Source organism: Cydia amplana, chromosome 16 (assembly GCF_948474715.1).
Source record: "Cydia amplana chromosome 16, ilCydAmpl1.1, whole genome shotgun sequence".
In the NCBI taxonomy this organism is placed as follows: Eukaryota; Metazoa; Arthropoda; class Insecta; order Lepidoptera; family Tortricidae; genus Cydia; species Cydia amplana.
In genome coordinates, this window is record NC_086084.1 from 8,477,359 (window position 1) to 8,489,648 (window position 12,290).

At 42.6% G+C, this 12,290-nt stretch overlaps 1 protein-coding gene across 1 annotated transcript in view; it reads left to right on the plus strand.

Moving 5' to 3' along the window:
• The window catches only part of LOC134654988 (midasin), a 54,862-nt gene extending 44,574 nt beyond the window's left edge, over nt 1-10,288 (plus strand). The window contains exons 35-41 of the mRNA XM_063510444.1: nt 1,014-1,162; nt 2,225-2,350; nt 3,448-3,629; nt 4,741-4,946; nt 6,979-7,184; nt 8,375-8,728; nt 10,053-10,288. Coding sequence (XP_063366514.1) covers nt 1,014-1,162; nt 2,225-2,350; nt 3,448-3,629; nt 4,741-4,946; nt 6,979-7,184; nt 8,375-8,728; nt 10,053-10,238 — 1,409 coding nt within the window. The 3' untranslated portion in view covers nt 10,239-10,288. The remainder of the gene's footprint in view (nt 1-1,013; nt 1,163-2,224; nt 2,351-3,447; nt 3,630-4,740; nt 4,947-6,978; nt 7,185-8,374; nt 8,729-10,052) is intronic.
• Nucleotides 10,289-12,290: the final 2,002 nt, after the last annotated feature.

Below are 12,290 nucleotides of genomic sequence, written 5' to 3' on the forward strand. Positions count from 1 at the left end.
TTTCCTACTGACAAGATTTGCTTGATCATCTATAATTTACTTGGAGGATGAAATATCATCAGAGGAGGAAAATAATCGTAGTACGGAATCATTGATTCAAATCTCGTGTCATTTATTCAAAATGGCGTCACCGCTATCTAATAAAACGTTCACGAAACTATCGACAAGGTCATGACGGCCGTCATCTTACGTTGACAATCAACGTAACGTAACGCCGTCTAGGAAACCGCGCCATCTTGTTTACATAGACAACGTTCTAGTGACGTCAGTCAACGCTATATAGCGGCCATAATATGACGGCACCGTTTTCGGAGGAATCCAAAGCTTAAGGGCCAGTTGCACCATCCACATTTGACAGACTGATCAACGTCAGCTGGCGCACCCCGGCGCTTTACTATGAAACTTTCCATACATAAAAAAAAAATAGCGAACTCTTTAACGATACAAACAGTTTGGTGCAACCGACCCTAATAAAGAGCGTCGTTTGTTGTTGTAAACGCTATTTATTATGACAAAACTACAATAAAACATAATAGGCTTTTTCACGCGTCATCTTACCTCTTACTTAACACATTAACTGCCAGCAACTCGCTAGGGGAGTTCACTGTTCGTAGGCGATTTTCGCAACATACGGTTTTTCCCGTGTCATCGGCTACGCTCGTAGCGCGTAGCTCGCGCTCGCACTGAATGTGTTAATTCTGGAGTAGAGACTAGAGTCAGTATCAAAAAGACGGCGATATAATATAAGTATTTCAGTTTCTACATTTTAAAGAACTCTTCATTAAAGAAAGAAAATCTTCATTAAAGATTAGAAGATCTTTTCATTGTAACGTTGTTCTTGTGACAGCAGGGGAAGTTAAATTTTACGTATACATATATAATAATTGGCTCTGTAATGCTATTTAAAATGTAAAACAAATATTTCATAGCTATTCATTCCTTGTATAAATAAATAAATATGCCTTTGTCAATTAATACATTGTCACAATTTTACTTATCTTAATTCTTGTTAGGTGATGTAAACGAAGATAAGAAAAAATCGCGCACTCTGAACGTGGAACGCGAGGAAGAATCAGAGGAGGGCGCGACGGAAGACAAGGACGGAGATAAGGACGCCGACGCGTTCCAGCATGTCAAGCAGGCCAAGAAGGATGACTTGCAGGTATGTTGTACTATTACCAGGGGGGTGTCACTCCGCAGTTTAGGTACATTTGGCCGGCGCGCCCACCGGACAGGCGTATAGCAGTGGGCTGCCGCTCGGCGCGCACGATTGTCGTGTCACATGGCGCTCGCGCAAAATTGAAAATACACAATGGCTTCGAAACTTACTTCCGCGAGAATCAGACATGCTATCTTCGGATAAAAAATGTATGTTTACATAATCAACGTTTGTAATTCCTACATATTTATCTTTAAAACAATAAATCAGTGGGTATAGGTATAAAAACTTGTCAAGTGATAACCCCGTGCCGACACTCACAGCTCGGTCATAACTGCGGCGCGCAAAGGAGATTCACGGTTCGTGCGCGGTTATAAGTTTCAATTTTGCTTGCAGGCGGCGATATAGGTGTAATTTTATACCTAAACCTGACTTTTGTGAAGGAGTGAATTTTCTGTACGGTAGTACTATTAGTTATTCTGTGCTATTACCAAAGAATTATTGATTGTAGGAGAATTATTATAAATTAGTGATGTACCGACTATGGTTTTGGCCGACTAGCCGACTAATCGGCGCTCGTATGGCCGATTAGTCGGCCGACTAGTCGGCTAGTTGGCCAAGTTCATAATCGTTCCTTCCCGATAAAGATTACATTCGTAAGGCAACTGTAGTAGCTATATTCAAGCTCGGATGCATTAGAAAAACATTTTTGTTACTCCTTTCGTCGTCGCGCTTTCAATATCAACTGAAAGATGTTCCGTGCGACGATACACCTACAAAATTACCTATACATGAATTTAATATGAACACAAGCACATTTTGTACCCTAATACGTATTTGAGTAGAATGGGCATGTAACATTTGATTAATAATGGCTTTTTATTTTATTTACGTCCTGCTTTCTGTAATTAATAATAGGCCGACTAATCGGCCTTTTTTGCCGACTAGTCGCCGACTAATCGCCGACTACAAATGTGGCCGGATAGTCGGCTTTCCCGACTAGTCGGTACATCCCTAATTATAATCTAAGAAAAAAATCGTGCAAACACCCGCGGTTGGTTTCAGGTTATAGATGCCGCTACGAAAGAGCAGGCGGAACAACAGCCGACGCTTCAACAAGAGGACGAGGACGCAGAAACTATGAATGAAGACGAGGAAGTCGCTATGGACGTCGACGACGATGATTTGGAGGTACATGACAAGACCTTACCTCTGGAATCCCGGGGATGCGAATTTGTGCTATAAGTTACCTTAGTGTAAGGCCTGAGTGGACGCTCGGAGCGGAGCGTTCGGCGGGGCGTGCAGCGTGGCGTCGGGCTCACAAGTGATTTGAGCAGCGTGCACTAAGGCCGCTACTATATGTTGCATTTGTTTAACATGCACGCCGCACGCCCCGCCTCGCTGCACGCCCAACTCGAGCGTCTACTCAGGCCTTAGTGTAAGGCCTGAGTGGACGCTCGAAGCGGAGCGTTCGGCGGGGCGTGCAGCGTGGCTTCGAGCTCCCAAGTGATTTGAGCAGCGGCACTAAGGCCGCTCCTATACGCTTGCATTTGTTTAACATGCACGCCGCACGCCCCGCCTCGCTGCACGCCCAACTCGAGCGTCTACTCAGGCCTTAGTGTAAGGCCTGAGTGGACGCTCGAAGCGGAGCGTTCGGCGGGGCGTGCAGCGTGGCTTCGAGCTCCCAAGTGATTTGAGCAGCGGCACTAAGGCCGCTCCTATACGCTTGCATTTGTTTAACATGCACGCCGCACGCCCCGCCCCGCTGCACGCCCAACTCGAGCGTCCACTCAGGCCTTAGTGTAAGGCCTGAGTGGACGCTCGAAGCGGAGCGTTCGGCGGGGCGTGCAGCGTGGCGTCGAGCTCCCAAGTGATTTGAGCAGCGGCACTAAGGCCGCTCCTATACGCTTGCATTTGTTTAACATGCACGCCGCACGCCCCGCCCCGCTGCACGCCCAACATGAGCGTCCACTCAGGCCTTACACTTACACTTAGTCGCACACGAGATTGCATACAAATAAGAACACACTTAGCGCCACTTGCACCATCACATTAACCCGGTGTTAAACCCTTAACCCAGTGTCAAATTGTACTGGTAACCATGGTAACTCCAGGTTTAACCGGTTAACATCGGGTTAGTGGAATGCTGCTAGTGGGCCTTTGAGGGTTAAACAAAGACAGGTTTTTGTCAATATCAATGACTGGGCCTCCCACGGGTTACCTAAACCAATCCAGAAACTTTAAGCTCTGCAGAAACTCTCACATCAAAATTGATTCTTAATTTTTAGGTGGAAAAATCGGAAGAAATCAAATCTGAAAAAGTGAAAGGTACTGACAAACAAAGAGAGAAGTCAGGCAACAAGAAAGACGGAGCCGACGATGCTACTGGCGAGACTGGCATCGAAGTGGAGGGGGAGGGAGTGGCCACCACCACTGTGCCCAGAGGGCTGGACACCACTTACCATACTAGGTAGGACCACAGAATAAATAATAGTACTAAGTACAGAAGACTCACTCTCTAACAAAACGCGTCTGTTACGATCAGCACAGATATGGCCGCTAGGTGGCGCTGTCGCCACGCGCGGCTTATGGCTTTCCCCAAAATTGGGGTCGGAACGGATGTACTTTTAGCTACCTGTAGCAAAGCGACGAAATCGTGGAGTGAGCCACGCCTGGTAGGACTACTTTGTGTTATCACCTATCAGTCATGTGCTACTAGTCTATCATTTGATTTGATGCGGCAATCTTAATTGATATAGCTTCAACTCTTTTGAACATAGGCAGATGTAGGCGAGCGAGTGCGCCGCGAGCAGGTATAAAATACTTTCGTATCTGTAAATTTGTAGGGTCCATTATTGTACCACATTGTATTTTTCACGAGAATATTGTAATAAAAGCCCTGGGTTGTGGGAGAATCCTAATTTCATCTGTTTGTTTATTTAATTTTCTCAATGGGGACTGCAATTCTTGCTGCACTATATATATGTAAATGGTTTGCAATGTAAAGTATAAAGGCTACATAGCTTTTAACAATTTAGCTCCCAACTGAGTCCTATGACTCAGCCTAAGGGCTCATTTAGACGGTGCGAGAACTCGCATGCGAGTTTCATTACATTGCGTTATTTGATCGGTCGGCTGAATTGTTGGAACCTCAATGGTCCGCAATGTAACTAAAATCGCATGCGAGATCGCGCGCCGTCTAAATAAGCCCTTACTCTTACGTGTCAGTTCCAATGATTTATAAATAACTCAAGATAGGTTATAGGCGTTCCAAAATTGAAGCGCTTACCTTGTGACAAATTGGACAAGTTGCCTTTAGTCGCGGCTGTACAAGCAAGACGAGTGCACGTGCTAACGAGCTCCCGCACACCGAAAGAAAAAGAGACGACCTTATGTTTAACAACGAGTGTGACAAAGATGAATGGAATGAGAAAATTAATCAAAAATAACAGATTTCTTCGTAGGCACAGAAATAAATATGGAAGTATTTTTTGTGCACCTCAAGTATGAGTATAACTTATCTATGGTTATATAATATCATTGGTCAGTTCCTGATGTTAAGTATAATTGACACATTACAGGTTGGAAGACGTAACCCAGCACACGGACGACATGTCGCTGGAAGAGTACATGAGCATCCGCTCGTGGCTGACGGGCGGGCGCACTAGCGGCGCAGGTGCGGACACGGCGTGGCGCGCGCTGTGGCGGCGCAGCGCCGCGCCAGCCGCGCGCCTGTGCGAGCGGCTGCGGCTCGTGCTCGAGCCCACAGCCCGCTCCAGGAGGGCTGGTACGTTACATTAACCCGTGGAGCGCCCTAACAAGACACGTGTGCTAGTAACTAGTATAGGAGTTCCATACTACGGTAATTCTGGGGCGCTCCAGGAGTTAAGAGCCAACAGGAGCTAAGATTTAAATATTTTAGGTAAATATACCCGTCTCGCTATCGGAAGCGGCTCCTAAAACTAGTGCGATAAGGACAAGGCGAAAAACCCTGCGTAAAAATCTCAAAAATCGAGGTTTCGTACTCGACTGTTTCCTCCTCCAAAACTTAACCAATCGTAACCAAATTTGGAAATCTAAATGATTATGACATTATCTGTGTCGGACCGTTTTGCTTTTTTGACTAATTGATATCAGTTTTGAATAGCACGCCTCTCATTGCGGCATAGTCAATTAGGCCATTTTGGCCATTTTTGAAGGGCTCTAGCGCCTTAAAAAACAAAAATATCAAAAAAAGCAAAACGGTCCGACACAGTTATTGACAATATTAATCTGTGTTGAAAAAATCATTGCTCTAGCTTCAAAACCCACGGAGGAAACAGTCGAGTACGTCGTATGGAGAAATGGCCACTCCTGTTGGCTCTTAAGGTTTATTTGGGTAATTTCGGAAATCGGGTAATCCCGAAAATCATTGTAAAATCAGTCATATTCCGTTGTAGTAAGAATTTCGGAATTATCCGCCACTATTCGTCATTCGGAAATACCTGAATACACCTTACAGCCTCCTGCTCACGTCTGATGCCCGACCACCGTGCTGACAACGACATTTCACCGTGCTGGTCCAACAAATTTTTTTTCTCAAAAATGGACGGCAAAGTCGACGTTGCCGGTTAAAAAATAGGTCGCGAAGGGCGTAGTTTATGGTCATTCAAAAAATTAAAAAGTTAAAAACATTGCAGTCTCGATTTCGGGACTGCAATGTCGCATACAAATTCCATTATTTAACGAGTTCCAAACTTTTTAAAACTTCAAATGGCCATATCAAATGAAGGCATAGGTCCCTTAAACAGCCAAACAGATGATCAGCACTTATTATTATAAAGCCTATAACAGACTATCGCACCGCACCGCGACCTTGGAGCGTCGCACCCATAAGTGAGAGCGAGAAACAGATATCTCTTTCTCGCTCTCACTTATGGGTGCGACGCTCCAAGGTCGCGGTGCGGTGCGATAGTCTGTTACAGGCTTAATGTTGGTACCGCGACTATTTAGGTGTCTCAAATAGGTTGGCGTATTTTCAGCAGAAAAATACACTTCTTTTTTTTTAAAGGCGGCAAGCAAATTTTTTTAATGGTTGTATTTTTTTCTGTAAGTTCTGTAAAATATTTCTATTTCTTGCACCATTTTTGAGAAAAGCACTATATATGACTCGGCTGGAAGGTTACTTGCTGGCTTCGGATTCAATTAAACGGACTCCCAAGGTCGTCCGTTTAAAACGAATCCTCAGCCTGCAAGTAGCTACTTCCGAACCTCGACAATAATGTACTATTGACGAAAAATGTTCCACATTGTCGCGTTTCACAGGTTGAAAAAGTGCGTTAGAGAGCAGTGAGTAATACACAATATCCGCTAGCGAACGAGGGCCAGTTGCACCAACCACAATTAGCAGACTGATCAACGTCACTCAGCAGTGAACTATGAAATTTACAATATACAATACAATTTAGCGAACACTTTAACGGTGACATACGGTTCGGTGCAATTGACCCTTAGAGATGCTCCGGCAATGTTTATTTAACAGCAGGCATTGTATTGAAATGCACTAAGTGATCCAGATCCGAGGTAGCATTATTTACTATGGAGGCAGAATATATGTCAGGCGGTTAACTTAATTCTGATCTTGTTTCTGTGTTGTTATGCCCTTATAGGGTTCATGTGGAACTGTATTATTAAATAGTTCTTAAGAACTGTATACTAAAATGAGTGCAAAAAGCAATTTTGATTCTGTTTTGTGCTTTAAAGTTCTAATAATGATATGAGTTCGAAATAAATAACAACCGAATTATTCATCATCATTCAATCATCAACTTTTTCTTCAGGCGACTTCCGAACGGGCCGCGCCATCAACATGCGCCGCGTCATCCCCTACATCGCGTCCCACTTCCGCAAGGACCGCATCTGGCTGCGCCGCACCAAGCCCGCAAGACGCGAGTACAAGATCGCCATCGCTGTAGACGACTCCAGCTCCATGGCGGATAACAGGAGCAAGGAGCTCGCGTTTGAGAGCTTGGCTCTTGTTTCACAGGTTAGTAGCATGATTAACTGAAGCGTCGCGTCATCCCCTACATCGCGTCCCACTTCCGCAAGGACCGCATCTGGCTGCGCCGCACCAAGCCGGCGCGGCGCGAGTACAAGATCGCCATCGCTGTGGACGACTCCAGCTCCATGGCGGATAACAGGAGCAAGGAGCTCGCGTTTGAGAGCTTGGCTCTTGTTTCACAGGTTGGTAGCATGACTAATTGAGGCGTCGCGTCATCCCCTACATCGCGTCCCACTTCCGCAAGGACCGCATCTGGCTGCGCCGCACCAAGCCGGCACGACGCGAGTACAAGATCGCCATCGCTGTAGACGACTCCAGCTCTATGGCGGATAACAGGAGCAAGGAGCTCGCGTTTGAGAGCTTGGCTCTTGTTTCACAGGTTAGTAGCATGATTAACTGAAGCGTCGCGTCATCCCCTACATCGCGTCCCACTTCCGCAAGGACCGCATCTGGCTGCGCCGCACCAAGCCGGCGCGGCGCGAGTACAAGATCGCCATCGCTGTAGACGACTCCAGCTCTATGGCGGATAACAGGAGCAAGGAGCTCGCGTTTGAGAGCTTGGCTCTTGTTTCACAGGTTAGTAGCATGATTAACTGAAGCGTCGCGTCATCCCCTACATCGCGTCCCACTTTCGCTGGGAACTGTCAGCGATTTTGAATCTTCTAAAATAATAATAAACCATTTTTAAAACTGCATCTATATTGAAAGTTATCTTATTAGCGTTACAAGATGCGCACATTTAAATAAAAACCGGCCAAGTGCGAGTCGGACTCGCGCACGGAGGGTTCCGCACCATCAACAAAAAATAGAGCAAAACAAGCATAAAACGGTCACCCATCCAAGTACTGACCGCGCCCGATGTTGCTTAACTTCGGTCAAAAATCACGTTTGTTGTATGGGAGCCCCACTTAAATCTTTATTTTATTCTGTTTTTAGTATTTGTTGTTATAGCGGCAACAGAAATACATCATCTGTGAAAATTTCAACTGTCTAGCTATCACGGTTCGTGAGATACAGCCTGGTGACAGACGGACGGACAGCGGAGTCTTAGTAATAGGGTCCCGTTTTTACCCTTTGGGTACGGAACCCTAAAAATGGTACACCTATCTCTGCACGTTTATGTGTAGCGCTTGAATAATAGATGACACACATCCTCACGCATTTTACCTTTCCAGGCTCTAAACCTCCTCGAATCCGGCGACCTCGCAGTCCTAAGCTTCGGCGAGAAACCCAACCTACTCCACCCGTTCACCGAACAGTTCTCCGAACACTCCGGCTCGAAGATCCTAGAGCAGCTCCGCTTCGAACAAACGAAGACCAAGATCGCTCAGCTGCTAGATTTCTGTACAGTAATGTTTGAAGAGCAAAGCGTGAGAAGCGACGCTCCGAACGCGAAGTTGCTGGTGGTCGTGAGTGATGGCCGCGGGATATTCTCGGAGGGCGAGGCGCGCGTGTTGCAGGCTGTGCGGCGAGCGAGGCAGCAGGGCATATTCTTGGTCTACGTTATTATTGACAATCCGGATAATAAGGTAATTTGTTTCAAATTATAATTTAGAAAATTGAATAAAATTACCACGAGATTTAAACCTACCCGTACCATGAGTCATTGACAGATTCTAACGTGTACGTAATTTACTTTTATACATCTCGCTCGCACTGATGTCAATACGAGCGAGATGCATAGAAATAGTACATTATTGTCGAGGTTCGGAAGTAGCTACTTGCTGGCTGAGGATTCGTTTTAAACGGACGACCTTGGGAGTCCGTTTAATTGAATCCGAAGCCAGCAAGTAGCCTTCCAGCCGAGTCATATATAGTGCTTTTCTCAAAAATGGTGCAAGAAATAGAAATATTTTACAGAACTTACAGAAGCAACGTTCTAATTATCACAGAAAAATACAGCCATTAAAAAAATTTGCTTGCCGCCTTTAAAAAAAAAAGAAGTGTATTTTCTGCTGAAAATACGCCAACCTATTTGAGACACCTAAATAGTCGCGGTACCAACATTAAGCCTGTAACAGACTATCGCACCGCACCGCGACCTTGGAGCGTCGCACCCATAAGTGAGAACGAGAAACAGATATCTCTTTCTCCCTCTCACTTATGGGTGAAACAGATATCTCTTTCTCGCTCTCACTTATGGGTGAAACAGATATCTCTTTCTCGCTCTCACTTATGGATGCGACGCTCCAAGGTCGCGGTGCGGTGCGATAGTCTGTTATAGGCTTTATAATAATAAGTGCTGATCATCTGTTTGGATGTTTAAGGGACCTATGCGTTCATTTGATATGGCCATTTAAAGTTTTAAAAAGTTTGGAACTCGTTAAATAATGGAATTTGTATGCGACATTGCAGTCCCGAAATCGAGACTGCAATGTTTTTAACTTTTTAATTTTTTGAATGACCATAAACTACGCACTTCGCGACCTATTTTTTAACCGGCAACGTCGACTTTGCCGTCCATTTTTGAGAAAAGTATGTTACGTTCACGCTAGCTTACCATCGTATTCTTACATATACCCTAAAGGTAGGTACTAGAGTATTTTAAACAGACTGAAATAAAAATTTAATTTAAGATTGATTTTCTTCTCTCGTTTCGTAGTGACGTTTATAGTTCGCGTTAAGAACTAAAATCATTATTGTCCGCCCGTGACCAATCAAATCGTTCCTAATTTGAAACTCAAGTTCACATTGACGAGTTGAAGGCAAAGATTTGACTGGTTAAGATACGAGCATCAGTAGGCCGGCGGACTGATAATTTTACAGTATTCTCAAAATAAGTTATTAATTCCATTTTGATGAAATATGAGTTGCACATTTTGTCCGTCATCATGAACATACCGTTTTTTCCAGGACTCTATAATGGACATCCGTCGACCGCTCCTAGACCCGACAACCAACACGCTGGCTGGCTTCGTGCAGTATTTAGACACGTTCCCGTTCCCCTTCTACCTTATACTGCGAGACATATCCGCTTTACCTAATGTACTTGGTGACGCGTTGAGACAGTGGTTTGAACTGGCCGTCAATACTAGTTAATAGTGTTTTTTATGGGTGATTACAAATTATGTCCAATACACTCGTACGTCCCACTGCGGATTTAGGCGCCACTTGAATTTTGACATTTCTGGTGGAAATTATATAATACAACTCTTGCGATTTAAGTAGTTATATAATGGTATAAGGGGTCACTTGAGTAGAACATGTTCGCATTTGTTTCAATGGCCATAGGTATTTGAGTAAAGATTCAAACGAAACCAAGTTAATATAGGCATAAGGAAGTAAGATTGTACGAAGTCTCTTAAAAATAGGTAAATATATGGAAATGTTATTTTTGAAAAAACATTAAATCAGAAGTGAAGAGAATTTAAGAAAATTATGTTTAATTTTAACAAATACAGTAAATATTCTTATATTGATTATTTTGTGGAATGATATACCTATTGTTTTTTGACGGATAGATTGGATAGGCAATGTCTTTATAGAGATAAAATTGTGGAGAGTTCAGATAAACGTAGATAGTGAAGATATACAATGTGACTTGTTAATCTTTAGACAGCTAGAATGTATGCTGGGCATACAAAGTCAATATTTTTCTTTGTTAAGTTGATAATAATAACATTTGAAATATCATTCTTGTGTTTTACTCACTGAACCTCTTGTCTGTGTATGATAAGAATCCTAGCCGAAGTTTCAGTCATCTTATTGCATTTTTTTCAAAATCAACCTTTTCCGCTCTATACAGCACAACAGGTTCCCACGATTTTTGGCTATCACGTACATGAAAATAATTAACATCTAGATACATAAGTCTAGGGGACATTTTTCTGGATTCTGTAGATAAATATTTCAACTGTATGGAAGGTTAACCTTTTCGACGCCGTGTCAAATACAAAAGCTGTCACGCTGACGCCACGTCACCGAAGTGTCAAAACTGAAATTGAACTATGCATATGCACGTAAGTCTTTGGCGTTGAACCTACGATGCGGATATATCGGTCATTGGCGTCCAAAAGGTTAATAATGTATACCTATATGTTTGGGAGATTTGGTAAAAATAACAATAACGTTATAAAAATATTTTTGTATATTTGTCAACTGAAAATTAAACAATATCTTAAAATAATTTTGCTTAACAATATTTCGCGAAACGAAAACAGCTAACGCTTAGGCCACGTTACATAGGCCAAATTTTAATATTTTATTGTTTTGAAAATAAACTATCCATATCGTGTTTCTGAATGAAACAAATTACGCTACTCAATGCACCTCTTAATTTCTAAAAAAACTGATATACATACGATTCTAGACAATTACTTTACAATGTACGGATTGATTTAAAAAACAGCCAAATTAAATTTTTAATCAAATATTCTAATAGCAGCAAACCAGTATAATATCCAAAATTTATTAATAAAGTTAGAAACTGCGTAACGTTTGAACCCTGTAAATATCGTACCTATTAAATCTCCAATTTAAGTCTAATTCTTAAACCAATCCGCAATAATTAACAATAAAAATAGCAAAATATAAACTATAATAAAGTTTATAATAAAATATGCTAACTCATGTAGAATATTAAATATGTAATGATCGACATAACATTATGACTTAACCTAAGGATTATTGTTAACTTCTGTTAGTACCACGTTAAGGTATTGTTTGTTAAATAAATTAGAATTAAATAAAACCTGCCGTCTCGGTTTGTTTGAGCGATTTTAAAGCTGGAAGCGAAACCGATACAAAGTAATTCCAAATATTTACATTCTCATTCAATAAAAAAGTTACAAGTGTATTAAAGTACGAAGTATTTAAGAAATTTACTTGGACCTTGTCTTAGAAACGATTTCAGTCGGAAAGAAGGAAGGTAAGTTGAACATTTGTCTAACTGCATGTTGCTTTAGATTTTAAACGTGCTTTTTCTACTGATAATGATGTTTTATGCTGCGATCGAGTCTGTTTAAAAATCGATATAAAAGTTAAAAACCCTTGGATAAGTAGTACATTTGAATGCGAACTTTCAAAGACCATCAGTTGTTTTGTACAAATTTAATTAATTGACGAGATTGCGTTTGTCCAAAGGCCTTTGTG